This window comes from Anas platyrhynchos, chromosome 3, assembly GCF_047663525.1.
Source record: "Anas platyrhynchos isolate ZD024472 breed Pekin duck chromosome 3, IASCAAS_PekinDuck_T2T, whole genome shotgun sequence".
Lineage (NCBI taxonomy): Eukaryota > Metazoa > Chordata > Aves > Anseriformes > Anatidae > Anas > Anas platyrhynchos.
Genome location: NC_092589.1, coordinates 23,713,055 through 23,734,600, shown reverse-complemented (window position 1 = coordinate 23,734,600; position 21,546 = coordinate 23,713,055). Strand labels below are relative to the sequence as shown.

At 46.1% G+C, this 21,546-nt stretch overlaps 1 protein-coding gene and 1 long non-coding RNA gene across 11 annotated transcripts in view; one reads left to right on the top strand and one right to left on the bottom strand.

Moving 5' to 3' along the window:
* The window catches only part of MARK1 (microtubule affinity regulating kinase 1), a 56,990-nt gene extending 54,455 nt beyond the window's left edge, over nt 1–2,535 (bottom strand). For 2 of the 6 annotated variants that reach the window (XM_038176180.2, XM_038176183.2), the window contains exon 1: nt 2,197–2,532. In XM_038176180.2, the coding sequence (XP_038032108.1) occupies nt 2,197–2,247 (51 nt within the window). In that variant the 5' untranslated portion in view covers nt 2,248–2,532. Of the gene's footprint in view, nt 1–2,196 lie in introns of all 6 variants that reach the window. The other 4 variants (XM_038176182.2, XM_038176178.2, XM_038176179.2 and 1 more) reach the window with 4 other exon arrangements.
* LOC101793305 (uncharacterized) lies at nt 1,815–11,254 on the top strand. 5 transcript variants are annotated; one of them, XR_011808082.1, is made up of 9 exons: nt 1,815–2,072; nt 4,062–4,136; nt 4,969–5,075; nt 7,394–7,514; nt 8,519–8,626; nt 9,033–9,890; nt 10,083–10,136; nt 10,577–10,700; nt 10,839–11,254. It is a non-coding gene; the product is annotated as an uncharacterized lncRNA (long non-coding RNA). The 5 variants fall into 5 exon arrangements; XR_011808081.1 differs by having other exon boundaries at nt 10,782–11,254; XR_011808083.1 differs by having other exon boundaries at nt 1,817–2,072; nt 9,033–9,272; nt 10,577–11,254.
* Nucleotides 11,255–21,546: the final 10,292 nt, after the last annotated feature.

The window sequence follows — 21,546 nt, the reverse complement described above, 5'->3', positions numbered from 1 at the left end:
CACCATGTGCAAAGCACAGCTGGACGCGGACGTAGATTTGTACTCAGACCCATCAATCAGCTCTCTCGGGGATGCAGAGCTACAATCTATCCCTTGAGAGTCACACAATGGAGCAACATTTCTGAGAGATGGCCACAAGGAAGGAAGAAAAGATTGCTACCCAGAAGATCACCATTAACTGCACAACTTCTGAGAGCTTCGCTAATATATGTGCTTGGGAATTGCAGATATGCACTACAAAGAGGGAGTCAGTTCACCAGGCCAAGAACACTCAGACTTACCCTGCTCTAATTTAACTCCTGCTTTCCCAGCCCCTCTCTTTTAAGTAACTTCTCCCGGCAGATGCAGCACCTTGCCACCCCAGCTGCCAGAGCTCACCAGCTAACCTCTGAGCATCAAGGCCCATCAGCACAAACACTCTGCCCGTCCATTAGTGCTTATTAACAGGAGGAAGCACATTAAGAGTAAATTAAGCGTCTCACCTCACCCTCACAGAGTCCATTTTAAACCAAGGAATTATGCTGTCCCCGAAGTCAACAACAGGCCAGCTCCTTCTTCCCACACTTGCCACTTTAGCCAAAGCTCTTGGGCAAGGGCAACCAGCAGTACCCGAGGGGGCTTGCCCAATACCCAGAGGACAGAGGGGACAAAAGCCTTGGGGGAACCCTGCCCCAAAACCCAGCAGACACCCTGCTAACAACAGCACAAGAATCACTGTGCAGATTTGGGAACGTACTGCTGCACAGCTCTTTACAGTCTGTCTGACCAACTATTATATTCGTTAGTGTTAGGTTACAGACTTACACCAAGATTTTCAGTAGCAAATGTGCAATTTTGAGGACTTTGATATCCTGTACACACCTGATTTTTAGACACCCTTGCCTTCTCTAAAATAAATAAAAAAAATATCCTTACTTACATCTAGTTGTCAAAATAGAGCATTCAAAACTGGCACATTTAATAAATGAACTACCAACAGTTTAATTGAAGTTTTCATTCTACAGAAGTTGACGATGTTTGAAAATATTTCCATTTGCCTTCTGTAAACGCACTTTGCAAGTCTTATGCACTGTATTACTGGATACATGCATAAATATTTCTTATCTCTTCTTGTCATCTACCCCTTGTCTACATTCCTATATACATTTGAAATGGAAACTCCTAAGCAACATGCATCACTCAAACCTGGGCCTTGTCATTTAATTAAATCTAAATATTCATTTTCATCTCAAGGACTTGCTTCCATTCTGACACTAATAGAGGACTCATCAGCCCATGAATGAATAGAAAGGACAGCCCAAGTGGATCTATCTACTGGCTTTAAGCTTTAACTGGGAACCACACAGACACGGCCTCGTCAATTACACTTCCACTGGGCGACTGAAACTGAAGCCTTCGTTCCTTTAACTGTATTCCTGGTACCTTCACCTCCTAATGTCTCTGCTCCTATTTACTCTTTATTTCTCCAAATTCAGTGACCTATTCAGCAGACGCTGCCTCTTTGCCTTGCACACAACCAGGCCCTGGTGCTGGCTGGAGCCCGCAGCCCTGGCAGGACCCGAGCGAGCCACCTGCCCGCCGCCCCGCGCTCCTCACCGATCGCTTTCCCTCCAGCTACAGGCCGGGTAAAATTGCCTGTGTGAAATTTCATATGACTGCCGCTCCTGCCACTTCTCCCGAAGGCAGCTAATGATATCGAGGGCGCATGCCGAGCATACCTCGTTTAATCTCGGCTCCCTCACCTAAGAGGCACATTTCACACCTCCCATCCCACCGCCTGGCTAAGCGCTCACACCGGGCGTTCAGGGCCAGACAAAGTCCGGGACTTTGGGGATTTCTCGGGCGCTGTGCTCCGAGGCAGCGGGGCTGTTCCCGCAGGAACCCCGCCACAAAGCGCCCACCACCCCACCCCGGGAGGAGGCGCGCAGGGACGCCCCAGCCGAGCACAAAGGCAGGCACCAAGAACCCAGCGGGGAGGGAGCGGAGCCGGGCACACGGCCTCCCCGCGGCGCCACACAAAGCCAGGCAGCGGCAGCCCGGCAGCAACAGGCCGGCAGCAGCACAGCGCCAAGGTGCGCCCCAAACAAAGGGCGGCTGCCCGGGCAGGGGCGGCGCGGCCCGGAGGCCTCTCCCCGGTGCAGCCGGGGGCAGGGGCAGGGGCCGGGGCCGGAGAAGGGGGGGTGGGGGTGGACTCACGTTCTCCGCGTCCCGCTCGTTGACGGTGGGCAGCGGCGTGCGGGTGGACATCTTGCGAGCCGGGAGGGGGCGGTGGGGCCGCCCGCTCAGCCTAGGCCGCGCAGCCCCGCCGGCAGCCGGGCGCTCCGGGCGGGCCGGGCCTCCTGCCGCCCGCCGGCCCCGCTAGGCGCCCGGCGCCATGGCCGCGCCCGCCCACCCGCCCCCTTCACCGCCGCAGCCACCGGGCTCCGGGCTCCGCGCAGCTCGGCCGCACGGCCCCTCCTGCCCCGCCTGCTGCCCGCTCAGGTGAGCGGCCGGCAGCGCAGGGCGGCCACGGCGCCTCCTCGCAGCATCCGGCAGCGGCTCCTCCTCCTCCTCCTCCTCCTCCTCCTCCCGCCGCGGCCTTCCCCGTCCCTCCTCCTCCTCCTCCTCCTCCTCCTGCTGCTGCTGCTGCCGCCCGGCCTCAGCCCCGCGGAGGCTGGCAGCACCTGCCCGCATCTAGGCGTGTGTGTGCCCCCCGGCCGCCACCCGGCCACCGCGGCCCCCCGCTCCTGGCCGGGCCCTCGGAGGCTTAGCTGGTGAGCTCATGGGCTTGAAATTAGGAACACGCACGCATTTTTTTATTATTATTATTATTTATTTTTTTTGTCCCTGGAGAAGTTGGTGGTGTTTACGCGGCAGCAGCTTTTGGTAGGAAACCGACCAGCCCCTCTAAAAATAATCCGGGAAAATGGAAAAGTGCCCCACCGCCAGAACCAAAAGGAGAACAGTGTGCCTGAATTTCCATTGCGACGGCTCAGGGTTTTCATAGCCGAGTTTGTAAACATGCTAATAAATTCAGCAAACAATCCTTAGTCTCAAAGACTATTTACAAAAAATATTCCGGAGTGCACTTGATACACTGCACACCTATCTCCAGGAAGCCCTTGTGCACTTGCGAAAGGAGGTATTTTGTTATATTTTACCTACAAATGTGTTCAGTTCTGGCTGATTTACCTCTGGTGTCATTCAGGAGGTACCCCAAGCCTAAAAACAGCCTCAGCAACTGCTCAGCCGACACCAGTTTTCCAGATGCTTGGGAGCGCAGCTCTTCCTCTGCTGCTGACACACGCACACACAGAGGACATCTCCGTGTTAGCCCAGTCTCTCTTTGCACACTCAGCATCACGTTGCTCTGAGCATGCATGATTTGTCTGTCTGGAAAGGCAGAGCTTCCCAGCTACTCCTCAGCTCAAAGCCTCTGAAATCTTGGTGAGCACCTCAGCAAGCTCCTAGATCATTGCTGGCACTACCAACTGTGAGGAGACTTTCCCAACCCTTCATTTTTATGGGAACAAAATAAGCCAAGATTGGGTTTACTTGGGGTAAACAACCGTGGTCTCACCAGCAAGCCAAAACAAGTTTGTTGACAAACTGGATATTAACCCAGTTTGGTTGCTTAGCTCATCAAAATGCTCTCACTTTTATCCCAAATAAGTACAAAGCTGTGTCTAGGGCTGTGTGTGGGGCCTGGCTCTGCAACCCTTCCTTGGTCACTGCTCCCCCTGATGCCAGCCCGCCGTGGTATAGATTTGTCTGTGCGCTTGTGGTCAGCGAAGAAAGCAGTGTAAACTCAAATGTTTTCTAAATGTATTTAATGGCACCACTGGCTGAAGGAAAGCTTCGAAAGACTTCCTGCCTTGCAGCTTGAATGTTTCAGTCAGTAAGACATATGAACATTTTGGTTCATCAGAAATTGAAAGTACATAATAATTCCTGTTACCTGCAGACCTGCTTTGCAGTTGTTTTGGCCATGGTTGTTACTCTTATCACCTGCGTCTTTCACAGTAATGAGGTCACCCATTTGTTTAATAGCTTGGTCTAATTTTTGTTGGTTATTATTACAGGCCTTTCCACCCCCCAGTGAGAAAATGCAGAGAGGGCAGCTGAGGAGCTGTATGGAGGAGCAAGCAGCTACAGAGGTAATGCTGCCATCCCTCACCTGCTCTCTGGAGACACAAAGCTCAACATGGGCTGAGCACAAAAATAGCCTGCAAGAAGGATGCTCTGAACTGTCAGAGACCTGCCCTAAAATATGCAGAAACTTATTGCTGCTCCAAGCAGCATTAACTCCCACTCCATGCCCAGCGTGAGTCACAAAGCGCAGGCAGGGCTGGGATGCCAGCAACAGCAGAGCTCCGCACTCAGCCTCTGCAGGGATGGAGGGCTGCGAGCAGTACGCTGCAAGCCCAAAGCTATCATTTGGTGAAAGTGGGAAGGCAGAAGGAGTGTTGCTCTTGGGATCTGTGTTTTGAGAGGCTGGAGGAAGTCTTTACTTCTCCCATCACAAGTGAGAGGAACACACTCGTGTAAATAGGCAGGTTTGGGATGGATCTCAACTTTTAGCCCAAGCTCTAAGAAACTTGCATAGGCCCCTACTCGAGCCTGGGTGAGTACCTGTTTTTGTTTTATTCCTGGCTGCTTGTTAGGCAAAGAGAGAGGAGGCAGAGTACAAGATGTAAGCTCCTACACCGTTATTATTCTGAAAAGTGCTAATTCTCCACATTTTTCCCAGAAATATCACATTTATTTATGACCAGACAACTTTGTTTAGTAAGGAAATTAAGGTGTCAGTTGGCTCTGTAGGCACTTGTCCATCCCAAGGGGAGCTCCAGCAGTGAGTCAGCTTCAGCTTCTTGGCTCATAGGCAAATGGACTCATTGCCTTGTGTCTTGTTGAAGCCAAGCCCAAATGCCTTGTCCTTCAAGAAGCCAGCTGGCTGCTTCTGAGGCCCACTTTACTTTGTGTTCTCAGGGATGTGCCGGCTGGGAGCCACGTACAGGGAAGCGCAAGCACAGAAATGTCTCCCCAGCATGAGCCTACTGCCTTGGGATGGCCTGGAGTCTTCTACAATGCATTAGGTAACTGGGTTGAACTTCAGGGTTGGAGGGTGGATGTTCCACCACCTTAACCTGAGTATTATCCACAACTGTACTAGCAATTTCAGGCACTAACCTGAATGAACTTTTTTTCCCCCCAAATTTTCCAAATCTGATTCTCAATATCAAATGAGTGAGGCTCAGAAATAACACAGTGATTGTGTGACCACTTGAATGTGAACAAAATAGACCTAAATCTTGGTCTTTATTGCCCTTCATTATACCGGAACATCTACTATATAGTGAAAAATAAAATGAAAGACCTGAAAAAGGAAGGTCCTGAGGGAATTATCAGGTAAAGTTGCTAAGACACTGTCCATCGTATCTGAGATGTCATGGCAGTCCAGTAAAGTTCCCATTGAGTGGAAGAGAGGAAACATTGCCCCCATTTTTAAAAAGGGAAAAAAGGAAGACCCAGGGAACTATACAGGCCAGTCAGTCTCACCTCTGTGCCCAGCAAGAGCATGAAACAGTTCCTCTAGGAAACTGTGCAAAGGCACACGGAAAATAAGGAGGTGATTGGTGACAGCCAACATGGCTTCACTAAGGGCAGATCATGCCTGGTGGTCTTCTATGATGGGGTTACAGCATTGGTGAATAGGGGAAGAGCAACTGACATCATCTACGTGGACTTGTGCAAAGCATTTGACCCTGTCCTGCATGACATTGCTAACTTGGAGAGACATGGATTTGTTGGATGGACCACTTGGTGGGTAAGGAATTAGCTGGATGGTCGCACTTTCTTACAGTCATGCCTGAAGGCTCAATATCCAGGTAGATATTGAGGTGATTCTCCCCCTCTACTCCGATCTTGTGAGACCCCACCTGGAGTTCTGCATTCAGCTCCAGAGCCCCCCGCACAAGAAAGACACAGACCTGTTGGAGCAAGTCCAGAGAAAGGCCATGAGGGTGATCAGAGGGCTGGAGCACCTCTCCTATGAAGACAGCTGAGAGAGCTGGGTTAATTTAGCCTAGAGAAGGGAAGGTTCTGGGGGACCTTATAGTGGCTTTCCAGTATTGAAAGGGGACCTACATTAAAGCTGGGGAGGGACTTTTTATGAGGGAGTGTAGAGTTAATACAAGGGGCAATGGTTTTAAACTAAAAGAAGGTAGGCTTAGACTAGATATGAGGAAAAAAATCTTTCTTGTGTGGGTGTTGAGGCCCTGGAGCAGGTTGCCCAGAGAAGCTGTGGATGCTCCATCCATGGAAGTGTTCAAGGCCAGGTTGGATGGGGCTTTGAGCAACCTGATCTAGTGGGAGGTGTCCCTGCCCACAGCAGGGGGGTTGGACTAGATCATCTTTAAAGATCCGTTCCAACCCAAATCATTCTATGATAAAATTTGTAAGAAGTAATATATTTCTATCTGTATGTAATAAGTCTGCAATAGCATTAACTCCTGAGGTCATTACCAACTACAGATACAAGGCTCCATGGATTGTTTACTTTCATGAAAGACAACTATTGTATGTGTGTAGGCTTTGTAAATATATTATTAGTTGCAGTCAAGATTCTGTTTTTGCCACAAGAATCACTGGGAAGTACAGTGTTGGTGGAAAGTTATACTTTAACTTGCCCCCAGTACTTTAAGCCTCCAAACAAATCTAAAAAAAAAAAATAAAAAAAATATTTTTGAGTTTAATAGGAATACATACCTATTGTATATATTTTATTGTGTGTATGCAAATAGAAGTTTACACAGATTTAACAGGCCAAAACTCATCTCAAGGTCAATTGTACTGAGATTTGACTATAGTTAAGTTTGTCTCTTCACATTTTCTAGGTAACTGAAGATTTTATTGTTTCCATACCATTATAAGGAACTGCTATAAGAATGTCTATGTAAGAACTTAATGTGAAAACAGTAAATAAAAGCAGCATTTATCACAGGTTGCTCTGGATCCATGTGAGGAATACAATAAAATCCTAAAAGCACTTTGTATTTACATAGCTTTCTTGCACTTGTAAATCTCCAAAGCTTCTAAAACAGTATTACCAAATCTGTTTCACAGAAGGAAGAGCACCTTAAAATAAGCTGTAAACTTGAGGAACAAGCCGTGAGGGCAGTCCTAGTTCATTGCCAATGGTCTGAAGGACCATTAGCGAAGAGGTTCCCCTTGTCCCTGGGCATGCCTCTGATGAACAGAGAAACAGTTTTCTCTGAAAAACAGAAAAGGGTTGTAAATGGGTCCTGCATTGCTAAAGAGCTCTGTACTGGGTCTTAATAATCGTTGCTAAAAGTAAGTAGTTGAAATTGTTTTCTTCAGCTTTGATATCTCATCTTTCCTTTGACTCCCCCAGTCTCTACAGCCACAGCCAACTTCTTACCACATCTGAAGAGTTTCAAAAAGGAAACTAGCAAGCCACCATAGCACTGAGGTAGAACCACAACAAAACCTGGGGCAATGGCAACTGCACGAATGTAAGCACTTGTTTTCATTTTCCTCTCCCTTTTTTGACTGTTGTGGGTTTCAGTGGTGGTTTCAAACTCACTTCTTAGAAGTTTCATTTTCTTTTCTTTTTGTAGCTTGGATTTAGATTAAGTATAATGGTAGAGGAGGTAAGGCTTGAATCATTTCCATGCATCATCACTGTCTATATCTTTTTTCTTTTTTTTTTTTTTAAACATTAACATTCTTTGAAAAAACTACAACATAATCCAGCAAGTAATAACAATGAAAAGATAAATTTAGGTAATATAGTGCATTTGAAACATCTGTAACATAAGGCAACACTTTAGTGTGTCTTTATCTGAAAAATATTTATTTGCTACGAAAGTAAGTTAAAGAGTAAAATAACTATTTAAAGCAGGTACTTGCATGATTTGTATCAAAGCTGTGCCTGAGCCTGCCACATATGACATAATGTGCATTAGTCTTGTGAATCAGGGAAGCTTCTCTAGCTGTTGCTACAGCTGTAGGTCTGACAAGCAGAGAGGAAGCCAGGGACAAAGGAGACAGCAGACTATAAGTAGTCCTCTGAGACCCTCGGGATACAGATTTAAAACCAGATTTAGATAACCCCAGGAGATGGGGCAGGATGGCAGAATGCCTGCAACAAGAAGCCTTGTGATCTGCCATTGATCTTCAGAGGGCCATCAGAGACCAAAAGTGGGGGAAGAGTTGGGAAAGGCAATTAACCTAAGTGGTCACAGATGTTCTCACTCTGCATCTGCCCTCTGCAGACATCAGTGGTGTGGTTTCTGTGGAAACAGAAACTCTGCTAAATGGAGCTGCTGTCCCTATCAGGATCTGATTGTTCCAAAGATGCATGTTGTGGTAGCGTAACGAGAGCTTGTTGATGCAGAAAGGTGTAAAACTATCCTGCAGTAGCATTGTGTATTCAGATCCAAACTAGAATGGATTATTATCTACGAATAATTTCAGGGTTTGGTAAGAATTAATCCAATGAATTATTCTGATGCAGGGAAGTCTTTAACTACTGCAAAAACCCTATGCAATCTCCAGTGAGTCCGGTGTCACTTCCAGCAGTCTTTTCTCTCCTATTATAAGCTGACCAAAGAAGGTGCCACAGGTGAAGATTTTAAGATTATTTCTTGCTTTAAGGTTTTAGATAAACTTCTGACTGAAAGATTTAAGCATGTGTGTCTCCATGAGTGAATTTATTTATTTACCTATTCAGGACAACTTTTATTTTACTATTATTTCTTATTTTTATAATATCTTATTTGGTTAAGATACCTTGCTGAGTGGACTGGGTTTCATTTTTTACTGAGTCATTCTGCCATTTTCAAATGTCTTGGGAAGTTGGGTACTTTTTTTTCCACCTCCCCCTGAAAAAATTGCAGTGCTCCTGTTTTGTTTTATGCTGACAGCATTAAATTGGCAGAATAGTCGTAAAGATAATTGACAAAATGACAGGATGGAATAAAATGTTGGAAGGAAATATCTGACTCAGGCATTCTTGGACTTTTTAACAGTTAAACCACAACGGCCTGTTGAAATGAATGAGGTACTCCCACAAGAGAAAGTAAATTTTGTCCCTCCCAGAACTTGATTGGGGAACAAAATGGCAAACAACTGCTTACTGCCATGAACCGTACTGAGTACGTCTCACAGCAGACTGAACGCTGGACTGAAATTTGTACAGACTTCTCTGAGGTTATTGGGAGCAGAGAAAGGCCATCAGACATCCTGTAGCAGCAGCTGAGCCGGAGCTGGTAATATCCTTGCCTGTCAAGGCTTTAGTGATGGTTATAAAGGAGGAAAGGTTCCAGAGGTCTCCTTCAAAGAGCTTACAACATTTAGCAAGCAACCATACTGCTAGCTTGAGCCTTGTTGTCCAGAAGTACTTTAAGGTCTCATCTTGTGCATTTTCAGGGCGCATTAAATATCATATTAAAATGTCCCCCCTGAGATGTGATAAGTGACCCTGCAGGGCCTTAGTCTGCAACCAGTGCCATCGTCTTGCGCAGACACATCATCTTGCTCACCCAGTCTCGGAAGGGAGGCTGCATGGAAACAGATACAAGAACATGAAAGGCAAGAAAAGAAGCACAGCATTGGATCTAACATTTTAAATTAGCCAGAGAAGAAAGAAAGAAAGAATGTCAACACAATTCCAGAATGAGCTAAAAATAAACCTAAAGGTTTATTTTTAGATGTGCCATGCTATCCAGTAACAGCTCAGCTTTATGGCATGTAGAAATAGGATCTAGATTCTGATTTTGGTTATATTGCCGGGAGTTTTCCATTGACTTCAAAGATGCTTAATATTTTCACCAAAAAAAATTGATCAGAATCTGGCCATAGATCTCCTTCATGTGATGCATTTACATGTGAGTTTTAGTGTGTGTGGGGGGAATATTTTAAATTATGAACCAATATACTATCTTGCTTTTTTTTTTTTTATATAATTTTCAATGATTTTGTGGGTTTTGAAAATGAACAGTGCTATATGTATGCTAAGCATTATTATGTATTATATAAATGCATAATGTCAACCATTCTATTTTCATCTTTGCCCACAGCATGGTCATTATATATCTGTAGTAGGAAGAAATGCAACACTGTATTTAATAAAGGTAATGGATTATGTTTGTATTTCATGTTGTTAGGTGATCCGCTGCTTCCCACATCTAGGTCACGACTCAAATCCGTCAGGGTCGAGCATGGCCAGTCATTACTATCTGTCACCCAGTATGCCTCTGCTGCTACAGAAATTGTCCCCTCTGTAACTCATCAGCTCCATTCAGACCCCGGGAAAATGCTGTGGGGTGATGCCAGTGATCACACGGGTGGAGGAAAATGCCAGTCTTTGTTCTGGAATATCCTGTTCAAAACACAGCTAAGCAGTGCTAGTGATAGTGATGTAAAATAAATTAAAGACACCCAACTGAAGTATCATAAAGTCCAGCACATCTTATGAGCACTAAAAAAAAAATAACTAAAATAGAAGAGAGTAAGTTTAGTAAACTAATGGTTTGCTTAAGAAAATAGTTTTGTTTGTTTGTTTGTTTAACAGAGAACTGATATGCTTGGCATGAAGCATGGGTCAGAAGATCTCACTGGAGTGCTAAACCAATTTTCCAGTAAGGTCTGCAAGCCCAGCTTTGAGAACACCAGAGTTTGTTCCAGCTGCAAAAAAGGTATACACATTTTTCAGGTTAGATTTGTGTCTCAAACCTAATGTTTGGCATTTTTACTACATTGCTGATTTTACCCCACAGCAGCACATTACAAGTCCACCCGACCAAATCTTAAGGCCTTCTGGTCATTTGTTAGAGAGCTCTTACTGGAAACAAAACTCGCCGTAGTTTAATCCTGATGGATAAAAAGCAGCTGAGCACGCACCCTTCCCTCTGATTTCCATAGCAGTTGTTGCTGAGTAAGGGCTGGATAGGGCTCCTGCTCCCGCATCAGGACTGCTGACACGAGCATGTGGGAGGAAGATGAAGCTGCGCGAGGGCAGACTTCACGTCAGGAGCTGGTCCTTTCTTCTTTCACACGGATGGGAGTGGTCACAGCGCGCTTTCCTGCCACATCAGTCTCAACAGATCCTTGCACAACTTGGCCTGTTTTAAGCTTTTAACAAGGGTGTAGGAGTTCAGAAAAAACTACCTCCCTTCCCCCAAGAAAAATTTAATTGCAAAGGTTTGTTTTGATGTAGCATGTACAGTAAACTTGAATCACTGAAAGTGAACCGCACATTTGTGGAAGTGTTTTTTTTCTTGCCCTAGTTTTTGTTCCTAGTTAGCTATTCATTTTGTTTCACTCTTGGAGAAAACACGCTGGAGACTTCATCCTGCTGCCGGTGAGGCTGATGGCAGAGTCCCTAAGGCCATCACCCCTGAGGCTGTGAGACAGCTCCTCTCTGTTGACCCCACTGGGGCTGTCCCAGTATATACCAGAAGGCAATCTGCTCCCCGTCATCCCTAATGCAGACAGACCTTGGCGTGACTCATTTTACAGGCCAAAGCAAGCATTAATTCCCAGTAATAATAACAAAGTGGTGCATGCTGATAGGTTCCACTCTCATTGTAGCTGTGTTGCTAATTAGGAGTGCTGCTAATTCTTTATAACACCCGTTTGTTTTAACACTCAGAGATCAGGAGCCTAGTGTTTTTAAGGTTGCGTACAAACAAAAGCTTCGATGCTACAGCACTATATGTGCTAAAAGCTCATGCATATTTGTACTTCAGTGTCAAGATCATGGTCCTTGCAAGCTCTGTAAACCTTAGCTGAGGCCAACACAGATGCTTCAGATTTATTCTTCTATTAACAGGCTCAGAATCTAGATCTTGGTTATTATTATCACCAGTACACAGCATGCCAAGATGTGAAGGACAAGTGGAAGGACAGTCTAAAATGCAAATGATGCAATAAATGGGCATAGTAAGTAACAGGGAGAAAATGAAATACAAAGGGACAAAGCCAAGAAAAAGGTTGTTCAGTTTAGGGAGGATGATCCAACAAAATTGACTAATATTTAACAATCACTTGCTAACTGTAGGCTCATTTACTGTGGCCAGCAACAAGGAAAATGTTAATGACTGGCAAATGACTATTCCTTAATTTAGATTCAGAATAATCCTTTTTAATATATTCATCAATGATCTGGACGAGGGCATTGGTGCACACTCAGTAAGTTTGCAGATGACACCAAGCTATGCACATGTGTCGATCTGCTCGAGGGTAGGAAGGCTCTGCAGGAGGATCTGGATAGGCTGCACCGATGGGCTGAGGTCAACTGCATGAAGTTCAACAAGGCCAAGTGCCGGGTCCTGCACCTGGGGCACAATAACCCCAAACAGAACTACAGGCTGGGAGAGGAATGGTTGGATAGCTGCCAGGCAGAGAAGGACCTGGGAGTGATGGTGGACAGTCGGCTGAATATGAGCCAGCAGTGTGCGCAGGTGGCCAAGAAGGCCAACGGCATCCTGGCTTGTACAAGAAGCAGTGTGGCCAGCAGGTCTGGGGAAGTGATTGTCCCCATGTACTTGGCTCTGGTGGGGCCGCACCTCGAGTACTGTGTTCAGTTTTGGGCCCCTCGCTACAAGAAGGACATCAAGGTGCTTGAGCGGGTCCAGAGAAGGGCGACGAAGCTGGTGAGGGGCCTGGAGAACAAGTCCTACGAGGAGTGGCTGAAGGAGCTGGGCTTGTTCAGCCTAGAGAAGAGGAGGCTCAGGGGCAACCTTATTGCTCTCTACAGATACCTTAAAGGAGGCTGTAGTGAGGTGGGCGTTGGCCTGTTCTCCCACGTGCCTGGTGACAGGACGAGGGGGAATGGGCTTAAGTTGCGCCAGGGGAGTTTTAGGTTAGATGTTAGGAAGAACTTCTTTACTGAAAGGGTTGTTAGACACTGGAGCAGGCTGCCCAGGGAAGTGGTGGAGTCACCATCCCTGGAAGTCTTTAAAAGACGTTTAGATGTAGAGCTTAGGGATATGGTTTAGTGGGGACTGTTAGTGTTAGGTCAGAGGTTGGACTCGATGATCTTGAGGTCTCTTCCAACCTAGAAATTCTGTGATTCTGTGATAATGTTATCAAAGAATATGGAAATTCCTTAACAAGGTGAGAAGGCATATAATCCTGTCCAAGTACTTACACAACTACTTTTACCTTGGTACCTGACTGTTTTGTTTGTAACAGTCCTCATATCTCATGCAATTGGGAAGCTTTAGAGCAGGCCCAGAGCAGCAGTGACGCCTGGGGAGACAGGCTGCTGGGGCTGGCACAGCCCTCATGGGTTATCCTAGCCTGGGTGGCCAATACTTGCCTCGTGCTAGCACAGCTCCTAACACAACCTTCTAGAAGCAACTTTCCAAGCCTATTCCATCCAAACACATTTAACAGGATATTCCCCAACTATCCCATCCCTTCCAATCTGTGTCTTCACCTTCATTCTTGGTGTTCAAAGAGCAGGACTAACACCTGATGGCAGGACTAACACCTGAGGCAAGGCAAGGCAAGCCCAGGCAAGCCCAGGCAAGGCAAGTCAAGCACAGGCAAGGCAAGGCAAGATAAGGAAAGGCCAGGCAAGGCAAGGCAAGGAAGCCCAGGCAAGGCAAGGCAAGGTAAGGCAAAGCAAGGCAAGGCAAGCCCAGGAAAGGCAAGGCAAGGCAAGGCAAGGCAAGCACAGGCAAGTCAAGGAAAGGCAAGGCAAGGCAAGGCAAGCACAGGCAAGGCAAGGCAAGCCCAGGTAAGGCAAGGCAAGGCAAGCCCAGGCAAGACAAGGCAAGCCCAGGAAAGGCAAGTCAAGGCCAGGCAAGGCAAGGAAAGGCAAGGCAAGCCCAGGCAAGGCAAGCCCAGGCAAGCCCAGGCAAGGCAAGGCAAGGCAAGGCAAGGCAACGCAAGCCCAGGGAAGGGAAGGCAAGGCAAGGCAAGGCAAGGCAAGGCAAGTCAAGGCCAGGCAAGGAAAGGCAAGGCAAGCCCAGGCAAGACAAGGCAAGGCAAGGCAAGGCAAGGCAAGGCAAGCCCAGGGAAGGCATGGCAAGCTCAGGCAAGCCCAGGCAAGGCAAGGCAAGGCAAGGCAAGCCCAGGCAAGGCAAGCCCAGGCAAGGCAAGGCAAGGCAAGGCAAGCCCAGGCAAGCCCAGGGAAGCCCAGGCAAGCCCAGGCAAGGCAAGGCAAGGCAAACCAAGCCAAGCACAGCCAAGGCAAGGCAAGCCAAGCCAAGCCAAACCAAGCCAAGCCAAGCCCAGGCAAGGCAAGACCAGGCAAGGCAAGTCCAGGTAAGCCCAGGGAAGGCAAGGCAAGGCAAGGCAAGCCCAGGCAAAGCAAGGCAAAGCAAGACAAGCCAAGGGAAGGCAAGGCAATGCAAGCCCAGGCAAGGCAAGCCCAGGCAAGGCAAGGCAAGGCAAGCCCAGGCAAGCCCAGACAAGGCAAGCCCAGGAAAGCCCAGGCATGCTCAGCCAAACCCAGGCAAGCCAAGGCAAGGCAAATCAAGGCTAGGCAAGGCAAGGCAAACCAAGCCAAGCACAGCCAAGCCAAGCGAAGGCAAGGCAAGCCCAGGCAAGTCAAGGCAAGGCAAGGCAAGCCAAGCCCAGGGAAGGGAAGGCGAGCCCAGGCAAGGCAACCCCAGGCAAGCACAGGCAAGGCAAGGCAAGGCAACCCCAGGCAAGGCAAGTCCAGGCAAGGTAACCCAGGCAAGATCAGGCAAGCCCAGGCATACCCAGGCAAGCCCAGGAAAACCCAGGCAAGGCAAGGCAAGGCAAGGCAAACCCAGGCAAGGCAAGCCCAGGAAAGCTCAGGCAAGCCCAGGCAAGGCAAGCCCGGGCACGGCAAGCCCGGGCAAGGCGAGGCAAGCCCAGGCGAGGCAAGGCCAGGCGAGGCAAGGCAAGGCAAGCCTAGGCAAGCCCAGGCAAGGCAAGGCAAGGCAAGCCAAGGCAAGGCAAGCCAAGCCAATCCAAGCTAAGCTAAGCCAAGCCAAGGCAAGCCCAGGCGAGGCAAGCCCTGGCAAGCCCAGGCAAGGGAAGGGAAGGCCAGGCAAGGCCAGGCAAGGCCAGGCAAGGCAAGGCAATGCAAGGGCTGCAGGAGCTGATTCCTGTACCCTAGTGTAAGGAATGTGTCTTGATGGTCCAATTTATGGAGCTCATGTATTTACAGGTTTGTGCTTTGGTCTCTTACTGATAATAATGCTTTTTTGTTTTGTTTTGTTTTTTGTTATTAATATTTTTATCAATGTCAGTTAGCTGAAGGAAGGAATGTAAGTAGTCCACTGCTGTCTTTTCATTCTCAATGGACAGCATATACATTAAATGACACAAATAAATAACTAACATAAAACCCTCCTAATCCTAAAATCAAATCCCATAATCTCCTCTCCTCTCCTCTCCTCTCCTCTCCTCTCCTCTCCTCTCCTCTCCTCTCCTCTCCTCTCCTCTCCTCTCCTCTCCTCTCCTCTCCTCTCCTCTCCTCTCCTCTCCTCTCCTCTCCTCTCCTCTCCTCTCCTCTCCTCTCCTCTCCTCTCCTCTCCTCTCCTCTCCTCTCCTCTCCTCTCCTCTCCTCTCCTCTCCTCTCCTCTCCTCTCCTCTCCTCTCCTCTCCTCTCCTCTCCTCTCCTCTCCTCTCCTCTCCTCTCCTCTCCTCTCCTCTCCTCTCCTCTCCTCTCCTCTCCTCTCCTCTCCTCTCCTCTCCTCTCCTCTCCTCTCCTCTCCTCTCCTCTCCTCTCCTCTCCTCTCCTCTCCTCTCCTCTCCTCTCCTCTCCTCTCCTCTCCTCTCCTCTCCTCTCCTCTCCTCTCCTCTCCTCTCCTCTCCTCTCCTCTCCTCTCCTCTCCTCTCCTCTCCTCTCCTCTCCTCTCCTCTCCTCCCAAGTGTTTTTTGGCTTCCAGCAAACTCCTAAAGAATCCATGGTCCAGAGTGGTAGAATTTTACCTAGAGCTGATGAGAACAATGAGAGAGCCATGTGCCTGACTTTCTGTGAGGTATTTCAAGTATCTAAGTCCCCTGTAAGCTCAAAAGTTAAGAGCTTTACAATGTGTCAGAATCCTGCAGGGTACTCTAAGCAACATAAAGTTCAATAACTAGTACCTATAAAACTAGAAAAGTTGAGTTCAAAAGGTATTCCATTGTGGATTAAAGCTGCTTCCCTCTACCATTCTGTAAAAAAAAAAAAAAAAAAAAAAATCCATTTATAGAAACAATTACATTGACATCACCTTTTAAATATGCTTACTTAATTATTTGCAAAATTAAATATCGTCAAATGTTTCCAAAACTGAATTATAAGCCCGTGCATAAATCCTGGCAGTGAAAAGCTCTGTTCTTCTATTGCAGCATTAGCATTTAGAGCATTTTAAGAGGTGCGATAGTGCTATGTGTTCAAAACAATTCCAAATTCCAATTAAAGGGTAACATCATGTTAAACAGTTACAAAGTTAAAGATCTGCATAATTTATAAGGTGTAGGTATAAATGGTGTCATTCAAATGTCTGCACACATCTGAAAATGGTACATAATACTATATATTTACATCTGTATGCATAATAAATAGCACATACATGGATATATTATCAACAGGCTTACAGATAGCTCATACAAAACCCAAAGACATCTTCAATTACTAATGTTTCTGTCATTGGGAAGGAACGTGATCTTTCATAACAATGAAGTTATTGTTTATTTTTTCCTTGCCATTTTGTCGCAGGAATTAGACATTTTGGTTTACTTATTTTATTATCATGAGATAATTCCTCCTGGTGTGCTGAAGGCACAAGCAAAGCAGTGTTTCCTAATTCCCAGAAGGCATGTGTTATCTCATGGTAACACACATTGCAGCGTGTCATTTCTTCTTGACACAGGTAAACAGCCTATACCATATCCATGATACAGTTTTGTGCTTCCATTAGTACCTCACTTGTATTTCCCCAGTGGCAAAATATTTTATCGAGCTCTAGAGTACAGAATAAAAAGAAAAAAAAATATAATAAAATATTGTGGAGTGCTTTTACCACTGAGATTTTAATAAAATCCAGAAAATTACTAAACAGAAATATACAACTGCTAAAAAGCTTCAGAGATGACATTTAGGTGAAAGTTGCTGTTTTTACTTTTCTATGCGTGGGAAAGAATATTGATAATTGCATGCGACTGATGAGCAACAGTGTGTGGATAGCTGTCTTAAAGCATATTATGAGTATAAAGGAAACATATTATTGCTAAATATTTTCATGGTACTGCTGTCATGGCCTGACTATAACAAAATCCATCAGCAAATCATATGAACAGCCTTCTGCAAGTACTCTCATCCCAGGCAGCTTTTGTTTCTTAATATTCTCAGTCAGGAATGAGTCCAGGATGCACCCCAACTTTCAGCTGGCTCCTTGTACTGTCGCTTCGGCAGTTAGCAGCTTAGAAAGATGGATAAGTCTGTGCTGTGACAAGCCAGTAAATCCATTATTAATTTTTGATTGCAGCATATTTTCCCCAGTTCCCCACAGCAGGGTGTCATTGTGTGTCACTCTACCCTTCATTTGAGATTAAATTCCACCAAGTTTGATGTACAATGAACAGGGACGTGAGAAGACTAATGATGGAAAGGAGAGAGGACACTGAAAACAGCCGACTAATTATTGCACCTGGGGACATCCTCCAGAAACTAAGGTCCCTCCATATTCCCTCTAGGAATTCCAGCCACTGGGCACATACTCTTACTGTCAATAATTTATTGCTTACCACCAATGAGGTGATACAGACCTTCCTTTATGTACAACTAGCTATTACACTTGCAAATAAAATCATGCATATATATTAAATATGCACTTTAAAACCCAAGCTCTTCTATGTTACAGAATTATCAACAGAGGAATCTTTTTCTTCTATTAAATGGGGGCTTGGATGTGGGAAGATTCTCCAAGGGAAACTCCCATCTACCATGAAAATATCACGAACCTGGTTGTCTTCTAAATATGGTCATAAATCATCTTGTGTTAGTAAAAATCACTCCTACTGGTCTGGGATACTAACAGGCAGATTTGGGGCAATATTTTGGGGGCTTCAAATGCTTCCCTTCAAGAGGAGGAAAAATTCAGTTGGATTGGAGAGAAGCGGAGACAAACACTCCAGTACAGTTAGCTGCAGTAGCAAGACCAACATGAAAACCAGATTTTTTGATTGTGGTTTTCTTCTTTCCTAAAGCTGTCTCTGGGACTAGCTCCCCTACGGATGTATTTCTCAAGATGACAGCCTCTGCTTTGCGTCTGTTACATACAAAGCTGAACATGGGCTATGAAGTTCAAAACTGGATTTCAAGTCAGTCAAAGTTCAAGGCAGACATGGGATTTGGCTTTGTTTCATAGCTAATTGCATGGGGTAAAATCCTGTCTGTCTTGAAGTCAGTGACACAAATCTCATTGGTTTCAGTGGGGCAAGAGTCTCATCCCTGGCAGTTTAGAAGTCAATTAGTCAATTACAAAAAAAAAAAAAAGAAAAAAAGATATTGACCATGATGGCATCTTTATTTATGCCCATGTCTGTCATGCTTATAGTATACTGGATCTATCTGTTTCCTATCCTATATATTTATCAAGGTTTCTCTGCCTGTCTCATTCTGGAATTCTTGTGATCTGTTCAAGGCTTCTGATCTTCAAATCTAAGACACGTAACATTCACTAGGAAGTACCTAAGCTTGTGATAAAACGGTGACAGCGTTTAGCACTTAAGTTCCAAATCCCAAAGGAGTCACAAGGCGGATCCCACTTATTTTAATTGTCTCTAGAGCAGTTCTTTTTAACACTTTAGAAGCTCTAGACACCATAAAATGAGATATGCCAAAAGTATTCATCAGAACACTTGGCAATAATCTACTGTGCAACTCTAATCTTCATTTTTTATCGTCATGTCATCCTCAAATGCTCATGACTATATATGGCATGAACTTTCTGCTTTTATTCAGGAATTTCCTTTTCAATTTCTCTTTTTCTTAAGGCAGCCTGTGCTGGGCTGACATGAAAAATGTCTGGAGCGTGATCCAGTCCCTCATACTCGCATCCGATAAACAGATGGCTCTGCACGCCTCAGGCAGTGGAGGAATATCACCACATTCAAAGAGCTTTACTGATAACTCAGATGGTTACTCCAAAACATCGTATGTTACACCAATATTTTGCACAAACTGAGTAAAGTGAAATGTCCTGCCAAGCCTCCTCGGCGTGTCGTGGCGCTGTCAGCACTGGGACAACACTTGCAGCAAGGAGCCCGGAGCTCACACAGGCACTCAGCTGTCTCAAGGCTGGATCAAGGCCAAATGGCTTCTGAAACATTTTCCATGAGCTACATCTGAACTTATATCGCCTGCTGCATTCATGCGATTCTTTCTAGTGGAAGGCAGGTTTGTGCGAAGGCTGCTGGAGTGGCTCACAGGAGTCACTCTGGATCTGGGTGAGGGTTCTCCCCTGTAGAACCAGCGCTGCGTTATTTTCTGTGACAGACACGTTTACACACAGATATTGCACTGCATTGTTTTGTTTGCTCAAGCCTCGTTAAACTTTGTGGAGTTTAAATATAGCCAAGCCACAGTGCTGGCTTTTAGTATCCTCCTTGTTGACCACTGTGTTTACGTAGCTATGATCTTGCTTGAATGAACAGCATGGTGTTCTGGGAATACAGCCCCTGCTGTGGTGATAATACCACTTCATCCTGTACCTGGGGATGTCTCTCACAGCACACCATGGGGTGGCCACCACAAAGTGTAGGGGGCTGGGGAAGTGGAAACAAATGGCCCTGCTTCTTCTCTATGCGTTGGTCATGATGAAACTGAGCAAGTACTGCAGCAGAGCATTCGTCTGCAACAGCTCGGCTCGGGGCAGCACCAGCTTTGGTGTAGAGGTGAGTGGAGTGCGGTGTGGACACCCTCCAAGGATGACCAACAAGAGCAACTCTTCCCCAGGAGAGCTCAATGCTCCACTCAGGCCTGCATCAGCAACAGGCACAGACACAAAAGCTCCCCACACCTTCCTTTCAGGCAGTTGCAGAGAGCAATAAGGTTTCCCCTGAGCTCTTCTCCAGACTAAACAACCCCAGTTCCCTCAGCCACTCCTCACAGGCCTTGTGCTCCAGGCCCTTCACCAGCTTCATAGCCCTTCTCTGGACATGCTGCAGGGCCTCAATGTCCTTGTAGTGAGGGGCCCAAAGCTGAACACAGCACTCGAGGTGCAGCCTCACCAGAGCAGAGTACAGGGGGACGATCACCTCCCTGGTTTCCTTCTTTTAGAGGTTATTTATGCAAACCTAACTCTTTTCACACCCTTCATGTAATGGAATCATCAGTGAGAATGGTTATTTCTTAGTGGCTTTTGACATGTCAGTTCAGTGCTCCATACCATTACAAAAAAAAAAAAAAAAAACAGCTTGCCCTATGCATCTCTGCTTTCTGAAACTTTTTGCCTGTTGGTTGGGCAGGGGAAAACAGTGGTCTAATTCTGAACTATGTATTTGCAGAGTGCTATAAATATGATCTGAAATAGCAGAAATAGGCAGGAAACGCTGAGTAAAAGCTGATGTGTCTTAGATTTATGAGCCTGTGATGCTAGCTGCCTGATGTTTTTTGTACATTAGTGAGTGGAAAAGAAAGATTTTGAAGGATTGTGTGGAACAGTAGGTCAAGAGATCCTCTGGACATATGTAAGCGAAAGAGGGTACATTGGTGAGCTGTATAATGTGGTCAGGGAAACAGGATCCTATGCCTGCTTTTAGAGACCAGAAAATAGTTGGAGGGAAGGAATGTCGCGTAACCAAGAATATGTGTTTGCATTTACTCATATTTGGAGTTAACAGCATAGAAGGATATTATACTATTTATAGGTCATATTGCAATGAAATTTTGCAACTGAGTGGCATCAGGATAACCTTATTTCAAGATGAATAATAACAGAACGTAAATGTAAACGTATAAGCAGCCCATTGTGTCTTGAATAATAATTCTCTAGTGAATTCACCTTTTGGTAATTATGTAGGTAGGTAATAAAGCAAGGAGAGGGTTCAAATTAATTTTTTATAAATCAGGACCTCCATTGGAAAAGTGTTAAGAGGTCTGCAAATCAAAAAGGTTAAGAATCAACAATACAGGTAATGCATTTGCTCTCCTCTGTCCTCCAGGGGGTGGGACTGCATGTTTCTTGTTGTGGGAGGCCCCTCCATTTACCCCTAAATGGTATATTACCTTCTTCAGAGTGCAGCAGTCTGGGGTGCCGTCACAGGCCAAATGCAATAAAATGCTTCAGCTTCCTTATCAACACCCTGTCTTCATTTCACACTCTGGAGTCCAGACGTGGTAGTGAGGTGTAATGCAAATCGCTTGTGCTTGTTCTAGGGCTTCGTGTAGCAAAGATGAGATGCCTTGGAACATGGCAGGGCAAGGGGTAATTAGTTGGGGGGGAGGGGGATCATAGTATTTCATGTAAATACAGGACATTGGTCTGCAGATCAGTCATTCCCTTGTGACCCCAGCTTCTTTTTGTGTAGGAGGACCTTACAGTGAGGGCAAGCCTGAGGAATCATAGT